The sequence below is a fragment of the Cyanistes caeruleus genome, chromosome 1 (assembly GCF_971803275.1).
Source record: "Cyanistes caeruleus chromosome 1, bCyaCae1.hap1.1, whole genome shotgun sequence".
NCBI classification, from domain to species: domain Eukaryota; kingdom Metazoa; phylum Chordata; class Aves; order Passeriformes; family Paridae; genus Cyanistes; species Cyanistes caeruleus.
This window is the reverse complement of record NC_141701.1, coordinates 120,312,063-120,326,587: the sequence shown is the minus strand read 5'-3', so window position 1 is coordinate 120,326,587 and position 14,525 is coordinate 120,312,063. Positions and strand designations below refer to the sequence as shown.

The 14,525-nt window shown below is 38.0% G+C and overlaps 1 protein-coding gene across 14 annotated transcripts in view; it reads right to left on the bottom strand.

The window, feature by feature from the left end:
- Positions 1 to 2,805: 2,805 nt before the first annotated feature.
- The window catches only part of OSBPL3 (oxysterol binding protein like 3), an 82,487-nt gene continuing 70,767 nt past the window's right edge, over positions 2,806 to 14,525 (bottom strand). For all 14 annotated transcript variants that reach the window (XM_086853799.1, XM_086853844.1, XM_086853820.1 and 11 more), the window contains 6 exons: positions 12,008 to 12,086; positions 9,786 to 9,930; positions 8,366 to 8,510; positions 7,556 to 7,682; positions 6,894 to 7,016; positions 2,806 to 5,753 (listed from right to left, as the gene is read on the bottom strand). In XM_086853799.1, coding sequence (XP_086709925.1) covers positions 5,657 to 5,753; positions 6,894 to 7,016; positions 7,556 to 7,682; positions 8,366 to 8,510; positions 9,786 to 9,930; positions 12,008 to 12,086 — 716 coding nt within the window. In that variant the 3' untranslated portion in view covers positions 2,806 to 5,656. The remainder of the gene's footprint in view (positions 5,754 to 6,893; positions 7,017 to 7,555; positions 7,683 to 8,365; positions 8,511 to 9,785; positions 9,931 to 12,007; positions 12,087 to 14,525) is intronic.

Sequence of the window (14,525 nt, the reverse complement as noted above, 5' to 3'; positions counted from 1 at the left end):
CCTGCTCCAGTGTCTGGCACAATAGCCATGCAGCAGAGCTGTGTAGAGCAGTACAACTGGAACATTGCACAACTACCAGACAGATTGCAAGAGTGACAAATAAGGGTTCTAGCAGATGGAAGCTCTTTCCTACTTGCTATTTTGCAAAATACAAAAAAGCACAGATCACTTTCCCCCAGAAAGATTTGTTTCAGCTACCACTAACAACCTTTGAAGAAAGATACTTACAACCCCTGGGAAAACGTCAGGGTGCTGTGTGACCTTTTACAAGTAGAATTTATAAACATCCAACTAAATTGGTTACAGAGACAAAAATAATAAATCAAGTTGTGCATCAAGGTACTCCAATGTTATTACAAATTTTTGGAGTGAAGTCAAAAACAGGGATGGTCCTGACTACAGGGAGACTTCTCAAATATCTGAAAGTCAGCAATAATTCTAATACATAAGATTCTGTTCCTCATTCTGGAATCACTAATGAATGCCCTATCAAAAAAACCAACAAATTCAGCATTTAGCAGCTTTGTTTATGTAATACCTCAAACATGTGGGATGTTTTTCCAATACTGGAACTAGAAAAATACTGTTAACACAAAGACTTTCTGATTCTCAGGGATGCCAACCATCTCCAAGGCGTGGAACTGATGGAGGTCATCACCTCTTGTGGATCAACATCCCAAACATTCTCATAAGCTTTATTACAGTATTGTTTTAAACATTTAAAACACCAAATCCACAATTTATATTAAAAAAAATGAATAATTTAAAATTATTCTTTAATATATGGCATCTACTTATGTGGAAAATTTCTCTTATTGCTTTCAAAAAGCTGCAGCAAGAACAGTATCTAAGTACTGAGCAGTACAGTAATACATTTGAGAGTTACAGCATTTACTAAGTTTCAAAAGGTAATCCAGATAATGTGCAGTTTCTTATGAGCCCACAGTTGCTGGAGTAAGTTGCACCCACCAGTAGCTAAAAAATAGAAAGGATGAGTTAGTGAACACTGAATTTTATTTATTGTAGGCATAATTCATGAATGAAAACACACTCAACCAAAAAACCTTTCATTTTAATGTCACTCCTTTGAACAGCACCATCTCATTCTAGCCCTTGCACGATGTATTCAGTTATGTGGACGAGTTGGATGTCATCCTTCTCTCTATTAAAATGCACCACGGGCCAAGTTTTGCACTCCTCTTCAGCTCGCCCCCTCTGCATGAGTTGTACACAAAAAAGAAGCCATACTGAACACAGCAAGATATGCTGAAAGTTTCCTGCTCTGCCAAGCTGGTCATTTGGAGAGATAACACAAGAAATTCACACAAAAGCAGATGCAAGGACATTAGTAATTAGGAACTGCTGAGCAGATATAACTGCATATTTCCATAGCACACTACCAGGTCTGACTGCAGAGTGTAAGAAAGTCTTATTCACAGTCACGGAAAAGATACACAAGGAATTTATGGGGAAAATAATTTAACTACAGCCTTTAGATATGATTTATCATTTGTTAGAATGGACTGTCTCCCTATTCATCAGGTTTTTTTAATAAAGAGAAAAATGGGACACTGAATAAGGGAGCACATAGAAAACCTGAACAGGACTGTAAACAGCTGAGGGAAGGTGGAGGGCATGGAAAGGTGTGAGGTCTTTGTTAGGTTGGATCTTTTTTGGTGGTTGTTTGTTTTGAGACCAGCATTGGAGCATTGTGCAACATGAAAGCTATCCCTTGTTGGGCTCTAATTTCTGGTCCCATGAATTGGTGTTCTTTCTGTACAGTGATCTGGATTCAACACTAAGCTGCCAGGTAATAAGGTGACTGTGTTTGCAACTACTATGTCCTTCAGGGGCCAGATTTTAAAAGAAAACGGCAATCCTGTTTCCAGTCCTTCAAAGAAAACTGGTTGGTGGAAGAACAGAGCTCCAGGATGTTTCCTTATCAAAATTTGGGCTGGTTTTAGTCTTTCTTCTAGGCACCTAACATTCCAAGCTCTGCATAAAGAACCTAAGTACTGACTGCTGGATCTGTGTTTCAAAAAGTGGCTAAAAGAAGTAGTTCAGTGCTGGCAAACTGTCACATCAAGCATAGCTTGGAGAATAGAGATCCAGAAAGGAATGCAGTGATTAATGGTACATTCTAGTTCCACTTGGTCTAAAGAGCATTTTATGCTACCCAGAGTCACCTCCTGAACAAGTGATGCAGTTTTGTAATCCCAAATTTACACAAAATCAGAAACTAAGCATCAATCCTGCAAATCTGAAAGTAGAGCTGTGGTTTTCTGTTCCTATGTACGATATTTCCCTGAATTTCTTTTTTTTTTTCTTTCTTTCTATGCTTTACAACTTGAAAAATGAAGCAGGGTTTCAACACCCAAAGGCCTGAGCTGCTCCATCACCTTGATGGAAGTTTATAGTGAGGGTTTTACTTTATGAAGAGACACACAAGCAAAGGCAGAGCTACACGAGTGCTTCTCAAACTGGCCTCCAAAATTGTATTAAGCAGTGTTTATAAAGTCATGAAATAAGAGAGCTGTAACAGCAGGCAAGGGTCCATCAGGAAATTTTAAGACTGATCCATTGAGCTACACACCTTGGGGATCACAGATGTGTATGAAAGGAAGCAGTTAAGTTGCCTGATACATGCTTTTTTACCTTTCAGGGTAGAAATAGTGGGTAAAAAGTCCCTCAGTGTCAGTAATTAAAAATCACAGTTGTTTTAGTGATGATGCCAAAAGCTAATATAAATTTTGTAACCATTAACACAGCAGAAGTTCTGGGGAAGAAAATTACCAAAATTACATATTTTACCAAGAAAAACTTTATAGAATATATTAAGTTTGTGAATGCTGAATATATTTACATGCAGAAATACACAGAACTAACATCAAGACAATTTTTTTCCACTTCTTAATATACAGTTAACAGAAGTTTAACAACTAAACCAAATTGTTTCATACAAAAGTAAGCAGGGAATACTATACTGCAGTTGGAAATGTGGGGTCAGAGGATCACTCACAACTGGTTACATTGTGTTTGAAGGTGTGTATTATAGATTTACACAAGGAGCAATTACTTGTTCAGTGATTTTGCTTCATGCATTTAAGAAATGCCCTGGATTATTCTCAGGCATTTTTATGGAGACAATGCTAAAATTCTGGAGTTTACTCTCTTGATACAGAAATTTTGATGAAGAAATTTTTGTGTAAGGCACAGCTCAGCCCAATGCTTCTTGTCATTTAATCCCATGTGTTTCGGACAGTTTGGAGTGTTAGAGAAATCAGACTCTATGAAATGGCACTGCCAGTCTGGGTTATCAAAAATCATGACTCAAATACCCCATGTGAGATCGGTTTTGTTTAATACCTGTATGGGGGAATCCCCTCCACACACAGAATATACAAACCCAGCAATCAGATCAGATAGTATCACAGTAGCTGCCAAATATGACAATGAGCAAGCTTAATGCAGCCTCCACAAATTTTGCTCCTTTTCTTAAAAGCTTTTATTTCCTCTACCCTCTTTTGTTTTTAAATGACCCTTATTTTTAGTATAATTTGTAATTACTGACAGCAAGGATAATTGCAACTATCAACTCATTTCTGTGCCAGGTTTTGACAGTTAATACAAGGAAAAAAGATAGGAAGGGAACAAGTCATGAAGGGAACCTCATTTTTCTTGAAAAGATGAACGGCCCCAAACTTAAAGATTTCCTTTGGAATCAAAGCCCAGATTTTGTCTTCATGTAAGTGTGAACCTTGCCTTGTTGCAAGCTGCTGGCATGGTAGTCAAGTTTTTCCAAGACATATTAATTAGATATAATTATGCTAACTTCTTTGGTAATAAATTACAGAAATGATGGTGAGGCAGAGATCCTGGGCAGAATGAAAAACAGTGAAAAAGCATTCATCTGCCTCTGAGACAATGAGGCTTCAAGGTAATAGAAAGCAAAGTTCAAATATACATCTAATCTGACACCACAGATTTTGTTTAAAATTTAAAACCTTCATAGTATTTCCTTCATGTTACATATAATACATGGATCCATTTATAATCGATTTTCCCTAGAACAATGCAGCACAATTGCAGTAAAGTGCAAGCTTTTCTAAGCTATTAGTCTGTCCTCCTAGGAGTCTACTTTATCCATGCCATGTCCAGTTGTTCCAGTCATAAGCCAATTTAATGTGCCAGCATTGGGGTTTGTTTTGTGTCTTTACAGTGGCATGTAAAGAAAAGAAAAGGGTGTGGTGACAGGATGTAGATCTGTCATGTGGAAAAATGCATTGCTGGCAGAGAGTTGCAGACACGCAGAGCAGATTCGAAGAATCATGGATTGGGTTGCAGATATGTGGAAATGCAAATTATTCTGTTAATGACTATGGCATCGTGATTTGATGGAAAAAACCCCAAAATACTGCCCATCTCTATAGTCTTCATTCAAAAGTGAGGCTTCTGCTACATTTGTTTCCTGCTAAATTTCTGACCTATGGTTTAGTAGCTGCACATATCGAACCATACATCTAAAATTACAGGAAAGGGATGCAATTGATTTAGTGCAAGACATTTAAATATTTATCTGAACTTAACAAACAAACAGAGGAAGATCAAAGACTCCATATACTTCTCCATAAGGCAGGTGGTAATTTTTTAAATATAAGATCTTAAATATGTTATTTAAGAGGTAGAAAATATCAAAATACTAGGAAAAAATTTCTAGCTTAAAACAATCTGTTTGCTTACTTCTTAAAAAGTCTTACTGTTGCAATTTTTGAGTGAATTAAAAACAAATGAAGCTATGGAAGCACAGGATTTCGTGCTCTGTGTAAGATTTCACTTACTGGAAAAAGAGAGAGCTTCTTCATCTAGTTCGTGCTCAAGCAGTATATACAAATCATCTCTTCTTGCCCTGTTGGGGGCTATAAATTTGAAGTGAAAATGTTTCCCAGTGGAAAATTTTGGCGATTCCTGACTTTCCAGCACTGCATGTAACCGGGTACAGTTTATGTATAAGGCAGTAGAACCACCAATGTAAGCTCAGAATTACCTCTTCCATAAAGCTAAGAAGAAAGTTAATAGAAACAAAAGCTCACTTAAATCTTTCCTACAGACAGCAAAAGATCATAGTCAGATTTCAGCACCAGCTGATAATCTGTTTTAGCAATTCATACCAGCCCAGAGACAGCTGAACTACTCATTGCACTGTGGAAGCCTGCCTACAGTTTGTGTTACTAAGGCTTGCACTCTTCCTCAGCACAGCTAGGAGATGCTGATGCTACTGTCTCCAATGCAATTCAGTAAGGCATAATTTAACTCAGAACTGACATTATTACACATTGAAAAAGTAGTGTAAAAGCTCTTCTCTTTTCTATCTGTTAACATTCAGTACTATTTATTAAATATTTTATAAAAAAGAAATTAGGATATTTATACATTCAAACAATCACTGCAATAGTTGAGTAAAGGAAACAAATGAATTATCAGATTCTAAATTAAGCACAATTCTGGAGATATGCACATTTGCACACACCACACACATTCTGTATGTGTGTGTGCATATATTTGTGTGTACATATAGATATATAGTTATATTTTATATATATGTCTTTTAAATCAGATCCAAGAATACAGCACAGAATATCTTCACTTAGCTCCTCTTTCACCAAAGGACAGGACTGTCCAGTTTGGAAAAACCAGGTTCTTTTCTAAGGTCCATGTAGGTTCCATTGCTCACCCAGGAGTCATCGCTGGATTTCCTACCAAAGATTAAACAAATGTAAGCTTGTATTTTCCATCCATATGTTGTGTAACGCAGTATAGCAGCATGCACAGATACCAAATCCAGCCCACGAACCAGGAGCAGCACAGCTTGGAGAGCTGAATGGGTGTGTCTGCACTGGGCCAGGGAGAGGCATCCCAATAGCCTAATGTTCACCTGAGAACATCACTATTGAAGAGCCAAATGCATTAGCTTGCATCTGCTCTAATACTTTTTCTATATAATAATTAAATTCTTTATTCCATCATTTAAATCTACAGAATAAATCACAACTTTCAAATCCTCATTGTAAGGATTCAAATCCTGAATCTTATTCACAATTCTCATTCTAAATATATAGTCACAAAGTGTTAGTCTTTGCCTCTATCCTGCTTCCCTTTAGTAGGTGTAATTGGCATGTGATGAGTTAGCTCACCAACTTGTCAGAGATGAAGTAGCCTAAGTCATTCCCTTTTGCACCTGTTTACAACATTCCTGTGTTCCTCAGAAGTACAGTATAGATATATCCAGAAAAAATAGGATCTCAGATCTGCTTGTAGGCCCATACAACATTAATCTTGGCTCAAACTCTTTCACTGCAGGAGAACAGAGAAGCTGGAGGGCAAAAGACCGCTAGCATTTCTTTTAGTCTTTCAACACCTCAAGTCTCCTGTTTAACTGATTTACAACAGGAAGAGATAAAGTGCCTTCAGAACAATAATTCTCTCCCCATAAAACACAGGAAACATGTTCAAAAACAGCCTTGGATGCGAAAGGCTCCAACTCTGCACAATTCCACATCAGGTAATCCCCCTGAATTAAGCAGAGGCAATTGAGCTAAATCCAGCTACTTCAACATGCTTCAAAGATGCCACATTAACTCAGGCAAATTCAAATGCAGACTAAATATCAATTGCCATCAAGGCAAAAAAAAAAAAAAATAAAATTCAGGGATGCACTAATAAAAAACTAATACATAATTCTGAGCTTTAACTAAGACTGGATTATTCTACATCACCAAAGTACAAAACCAAAGTGAACCCTGAAAAAAACTGGAGCCTGTCACGTGGCAATTTAGAATAAGATCTATAATAAGAATTTTAATAAATGATAGTTTATGCTAATTATTATCTAGTACCTGAAAAATCTAGGCTGATGCTCTAGATTGTTTTCTTCTAGCACCTTCCGTCGTTCTCTCTGCAGCTGCTCGATCCTCTGCTTTTGTATTTCAGCTCCTTCAATATTCCCTTCTTCTAGAAACCTGCAGCAGCAGTGATATGAGACAATAGTTCTCCTGCCCCCAGAATTTAATCTTTTCAGCAGGTATTTCACAGTGTTTGAAAGGTAAACAGCTACCTCTGCAGACAACTGCACCATGAAAAAGCACTTAAGGAAAGATAACTCTTCGAACAAGCTCAGAGTCACAGTTACATTAGATTCTTCTACTTGGAAATATGCGACAGTAAAAATTTCACTGCAGAAAAAAGTTGCAAGTGTCTCAGTTTTTGGTTATTCAAATACTGTATGCCCAACATCCAGTACCTAAAGTACTTAAGTTTTAACATCCTAGGAAAGGCAGTTATGTAGAGGAATCCGAGAGGCAATTTTAGGACACACTTCCATAACAACTAGACCATCTCTCAATAAGTGATTACAATGTCTGTTTCAGATTCACATTAATGTAAAAATAGAAAGGCACTGCAGTTATCCACAGAAAATAGTCTTGAGTTCAGGGTAAAGTGAGTGAACAGAAGATTAAGAACTATTTAAGGAAAATATTTCAGAGTTAAAGCTTCTTACCTTTGGTCTGGTCTAAAACGTGTATCAGTGGATGGGAGTAACGACCTAGTTTGTGGGTCCAGTTCATTTAACTCCAGTGCAAATTGTGTAAATCCATACCACTGTTCATAATCTTTAGGCATTGGATCTACAGAAGAAAAGAGTGCATTCAGAATTCCAGTTAAATGCTATTATAGTGAGAAAGAAAATTTCAAGCTCCCTCCAGTCATTTGTTTATGCCTGATCCACAGTGTCAGTTCTGGGGGATTTTTGAAGAAGTTTTTAATAATGTGACAAAAGAGAACATCCCCCTTGACAATGGCACTGCAACAAGACAGATTTCTGTCCTCTCAGCTGACTCACAGCACAACCGTGATGAAGGCCATGCTATTATCACAATGTTTTTTCAAAACACAGTAGGCAAAACCCCACAAGCTTGGGAGAAATTCAATTATCACTGTAATTTACAGAACTGAGTTTCGTAGGCTATCCTCTAGTGTTCAACACATGAAATAAACAACAGTTCCCTGCACAAGCAGTAGGAGCAGCTTGTTCCCTTTTTTCCCCCTTCCTGCTAGAGTCCTCAATACTCACTTCATGACCAAATATGAAAATGAGGGAGAATGGAGAAAATAAAGGAAGCTATGGGATTATGTTCTCATATTATCTAAATGATATATTCTTCTATCTAGCTTTTAAATGCTTGACAAAAATCAAATATTCTACAGAAGAATAACAAGAAATTGGGGCCTAATAAAGAGATTAAAACAGTAAGTTGTTTTAATACTCAAGAAGATCTGTTTGTGTACATGAGCCATTCTGATCACTAACTTGCTCTCCATATGCAGTTTGAAGATGAAGCTGTCCCACAGTATAAACTTTCATGCCACTTCCCAAAGAGCCGATGCACAACTTTCCCAGATTTATCCATGACACTGCCTTCGATCTCGTGTGCATTTGGATTCCAATACTTTGCCTAGAATTAAAAGGAACAAAGGGAAGGAAGGTGCATAAGAGCTCAAGTGCAGGCCATTTTGCCATGCTAGTAGCACCAGGCTGTAGAGCAATGAAACCTGTTAATTGAGGTGTGCATTACAATATCAAATGCAAACAACTTCTAGTACATTAAAACACTAACCCATTAATATGTTAGCTTCTTAAAATACTAACATTGAGAATTGTATTTATTTGGTTTGCCTTTTTGTAGGGGCAGTATGAGGTGAAGTGCAGCTGACCTTGAATTTTGCCCCAACACAGCTGGCCCTGAGTCCTGACTTGGTTATCTACATGTCTCCCAAATTTGCAGAAGAGGAAGAGAAGTAACTCATACATTCATCTGCACTATAAACAGTCTACAATATCAAAGGTGTAAGATTTGCAGGCTCTCAGTCTTTAGTATTTGAACTTCCAGTGCAGCTCTGAAAATACATTAAAGTACTTTCAAGTAAGTATTTGGGAAAAAAAAAATCACCCTAATGCTTCTTAGAAAGCACAGAGTATTCAGGAAATAGATAAAATAAAATAGCCCCAAACTTGCTGGGGAGCATGGCATGCTGCATAGGTACACTGAAGTACTTCCCTTGTATCTGTATGGTCTGTTCTATATAAAGCAGAACCTTCTCTCAGATACAGAGAAAGGTAAGTCTCTTAGAATGATTTATAAAACTATTTCTCAGGTTAGAAATTTTGGCATTGCTTTACATTTTCATTGATTTTCCTTTACTACAACTCATCTATTGCCAAAAACTGAATTTAATTTCAGTTATAAGAACAGTTCCTGAAGAAGTCATATATATTGTACTTGTACTGAAGCAAAATCTTTGAGCAATACCCCAACCTCTTATTTAAACTCCTCTGAGTACCTGCAAAGGGCTAGCAAAGAGCATCAGGAGAAGCAGCCTGCATAAGCACTGGTCCTACAGCTGCAGAATGAATGCAACCACAGCATGTGCCAGTGGGCTAGTAGGAGGCACGTGGTAAGCCACTGTCAGTAGACACCTTGTGCCTACGTCTCTCATCAAACCCAGAACAGATATTCCTTTCCCAAAAATCCCTCCATTTCCAGTGGAATCACTCAAGAAAGCTGTTGCTTCTTTTTTTTTTGTCTAATGAGTGGCAGTTCCTTCAAAGATACAGTTTTCAAGGAATCACAGGTAATTACAGCTTGTAAGCAGAAGTAGAGCTTCAGCAGAGAGCACCCTCCCACTGCTGTGCCTGTTAGAAAAGGCAGTGCCAACATTGCTGTGGTTACCTTTATGAAAGTCAGTTTGCAGTGGCACGTGTCATCATTAAGATTTTTTATGATGATCTCTCCGTAGTGTTCAATCCATCTTTGCCCACTCAAGATGTTATGGATGCAGGATGTCACCTTGTTCCAGGCAAAATGGTCTTTAAAACTGTAAGGAAAAATACAAGACAAGAAAAGTCTCATGCCATGTTCAAGTGAGCTCAAACTTGAGGAAAAAAAAATTGCAGAGAACTTGATTAGAGAAAACAAACTATTTTTTTCCTTTAATAGAATGATTCATCTTGTTCCAAACCTTCTCAAAAACAAACCCTATGACAACTATCCCACCTCCCAGAAAATCCTTTTCACTTCTGCTACATACTTTGAATTCAGTTTTCCCTCAGTTTACTTGCCCTTCTAACCAGTTTCAAGTTTCCAAAAGTAATCATTCTGGTATCTTCTACAGTCTGACATGCCCATTCCAAGCCTGACAATGGAAAACACAAGAACATGGGCCACCAGAGTGATCCAAACACATACTGAGAGGAATGAGCTTGGCTCAAAACTCTCAAGGCTGAGCCTAATATGTGTGCTTTAGTCAAGAGCAAAAGTTCAAGGTAGTTCAAGATGCAGTTGCACACTGGGAAACAGCAAACAGGGAGAGATAAACAAATACCAATAGGGAATACAACATTTTACCTTTTATGAAAGAGGTAGATGCTCTCATAAAACAGTTTTATAAAGCATCAAGGAAAGGAAAGTCTCATGAAGACATATTCTACAATTTGTTCTGGCTATGGATGGCCAACTCGCTACTGGTAAGGTAAAATAGAAACTTGCAAAGCACCAGTTTCCTCAGAGCAGGTACCTCATTCACATCCTGTGAAGTTATTAGAATCTTTCCCTACCTCCCCTCAGTCACTTGCTTTCACTTGCTGCTTTGTAAGGCACACACAGGACAGTTTGTACAGACTAGCAGATACACAGCTAATTTATCACACAGTAACTTGTTTTTCTGCCCTTACCTATGCACATCACTTGTTATCATAAATGCTTAAAAAAAATGTATTTGTTTCAAAATGAACCTTAATAGTAATGCTTAATTTTTCCCTATAGCCACAGCACCTGTTTTGTACCCAGTTCTGTATCAGATACACAAGGATACAAACCAGCACATAGAGATCACATATGAATCAGATTGCTTCCCAGTTCATCAGCCCATCATAGGCCCTAATATATTAATTATCTTGGCTATGAGTGCTCATGCACATCCTAGAAACCTTTCATTCAAAAGCTGAGGGCAGGTGCTATGAATGTAACATGGTCTATACATTACCTTTTGGGTATTGTCTTACTAGGTTTCAATTTTAGCCACTTTAAAGAAAAAGGCATGCTTCATTTGATGAGTGCTAGGTTCTTTAATTCTTTGTTTTGTTGTTTTGTTTTTTTTTTCACATGGCAGATTAATTTTGTACTCTCTCACTGGAAAACAGATTTAATTGGAACAATACTCAACCTTTAGACCTCTGGTTCTGCAAGCATGATGGATATAGGCCAAATTTTAAGGGATTTTAATTGCTCATCAATAATGGGCACTCTGACAAACTGGCATTGAAACACTGCAGATTTTTTATTTAAAAAAAACAAACAACAAAACAAAAGGAAACAAACAAGCTATACTCAACACTTCACTACAGTGGCTGCTTCCTTGGATAATAAACACCAGATATGTAACTGGTTCTACTTATCACTTACAGTAATTATTTCTGCAGTGATGATGGTTGTTGGCCTTGCCTACAGCCCAGAATGATGTCAGAGTCCCTACAAATATAGTCACAAAAGACAGGAACAACACCATCTCTTCCCCCAAAACCTATTCTCAAGCAAAAGAATTCATAGCTTCCTTTACCCTACAGTTTTTGCCTGTGAGTTTGAAATGCATTAAGGTTGAAATTCAACTGAAGTATGAAAATACCAACTTTTCTTTTTTCAAGTTACACAAGAGTGATGGAGGTTTTTTTCACTATTTATTTTTCATAACCTTTGAAAGTGCTTCTGATTGATGCTTCTGGGTTTGGTTTGGTGAGGTCTTTTTTCCTCCCCTCTTCTCTTTAAATTAAACCATAGCTACCAGTCCTTCCAAAGGGCAGAGCAGAGCTGGCTGTGCCCTGAATGAGTGTGGCTCCAGTGTGTGCAAGCACATCTGTGCCTGTGCATGAACAGCAGTGCCCAACGGCAGCACTTACGCTGGAAGAGTTACGTGTGTCGTGCCAACTGGAACAATTTCCATGGACTTTCCCCAGAATTTGTTTTTCCATCTGACATCTGGAACAAGAAGTAAAAAAAAGATGGGTTTAGTCACAGGTAGGTGAATCAGGCTGTTTCTGGGCTCTACTTTGTTTTCAAGAAATTCAGAATAACAAAGTGCAACAGAAGTGTTCAAAGAATGTTGTGGGACATTCAAATACTGGCTCGAGGGTTTGTTGTTGCTGTTTGCTTTATTTGATTTTCACTGTAATTTTGGTTAAATAGCAAAGTAACAGATATTTAACAGTCTTAACTTTTTCAAAAGAAAGAAATTTAAATAAGCCATAGACAGCGTATACTTGTCCGCAATTCAGTTGCTAGTGAATGAATGCACACATTTTCAAAAACAAAAACAGAATTTCAAATACAAAAATAAAACAAGAACATCCACAGTCAAGAGACCAAAGAAGGTTCCAAAAGGCACAAAATGGCAGAGGGTTTTAACTGATCTTTTGAAATCTTGTTTGAATCACAGAAAGACATGTCCAAGTCTCATGCCATTTCTTCAAAAATAGAAAAAAGATAAGGAAGCTTAATGCAAGTTTAGCCAAATTTATTGAGCAAAAGCACCTGGAAGAGAAGGAAACAGACAGGAGCACGGCAAAAGGGGTATACAGTTAAATTGGGTTAGATAATCAGACAGTAACTTCAGAGCTCAGGAGAACAGCATCCTTCCTATTTTAGACTCTAGGAACTCCATTCCCTACCCCACCTGAAAAAGAGTGGAAAATTCAACTCCTGTCTCAAAAAGATGCTAGTTCTAACAGAAGACAAACAAAACACCGTTTTCTGTGCAATTCTGGGGGGAAACTCTTACCCTGTTTGAGAGATGGATGCTCAAACCACAACTAAGAGGTTACTCATGTACCTCCTGAGTACGTATGTGCGAGTGAGGAGTGAGCCACACTGAGCCGCCTATCATTGCAAAGACCAGAATGGGATGTAGGGCAGAATTCTGCACGCAAAGAAGTTCCTTTCTTATCACATGAGAAAAGGACATTTTGGGTTTTTTGGTTTTGAAGTCTGGTGCTGGGTCAGCTTCTTCAGTGACAGCGATTCTGTTGTGATGCCTACACTGCACAACAAGTGCTCCAAAGCTACTTCTAGTATGATGTTGTTGAGGGAAATTCTGTCCTGGCTTTGTCTCCTCTGCAGTGGGATGGAAGAGAAAGGGCAAAGGTGCACCCCACTGAGTTTAACAGTTAAAATGCATTACCAGATTGTGCCAAATTCTCCCATAATTGGCAAAGCTGCCCCACAGAGATCAGCATGTGGGAAACATCTGGGGAGCCAGGGTGAAACTTGATCACACAATAATTTTAGGACAGACAAGAAAAAGCAAAGTGTTATTTCAAAGCTATGCTCATACTAATTCAGGCACAGATGCTATAATAGCTGAAACTTCCTTCATTTCCATTGCTCATGTGTCAACACTCTGCAAAAGCAGAGTCAGCTTCATGAGTCGTGGAACGCTATCTCCAAACTATTGTTTCCTATCAGAGCCCAGTCTTCTAGGTCACTGGACATGATCAGGAGATTTCTTGGTGATGGAACACATGAACTAAAGTCAGTGTCTGATGGGATGACAGTACTACTCTGGCAATGTTGCTGCCTCCTTTTCAGCTGAGAAGGTGACACAGTAAGTGAAAAGGTCTTTGCACACAGAAAGAACTGAACTCACTGACAAGCTGCCTTTATGATTAAATTTGTGTTAACCTTTCCACATAAGTTAATATAGCCTCATTACAAGAGGTCGCAGCATTTAAAACTTGCCTTCTAGCCCTCCCATAAGCTCAACTAGCATATTTAAAAACAAAGCAAACAAAAACCCCCAAGCCCTGCTGCACCCTGATTGAGTGTGCTGTGCTCATCAAGACCAAATCTGACTCTCATATTAATCAGATTCTCAGCTCTCATTAGAAGAACTTCACTCTCTAAATGGAAGTGTTAAAGTATTTGAATGATAACACTTGTCAAGATCTGTTAAACAAATCAATCTCATCTATTTTTATTAAGAAAGGTTCCTATCATCTTATTTATACAGTTTTCATGTTAGGGAATAAATTTTTGGCCACCTGAGCTTTTGAGCCATGAAGAAAAGGATTTTTGTGTCCCTGTATTTTTTACAAAGCAAAAAATTACAGAGGATAATAAAACCCAGACTAATGGGTTCCGATGTCTGTTCAGTATGGCTCCATCTATGATAACTATAATCAAGTCAGCAGAGCCAGTCAGAAAAAAAAAAATATTACAATATGGCTACCTTGTGATTTGACAAACCCCTGGGTGAAGGATTTTAAGTTAAAAGACATGGTTGTTTTGTGTACACTCCAAAATTATCTGGCCACACAGGTACTGTAACTGGCTGACACCTTCACTAGCAGTACATAATGTAATAATGCCAGCAGAGAAAGAAAAGGTAAATGTATTTATCCTTGCTGCTACACTAATTTTTGA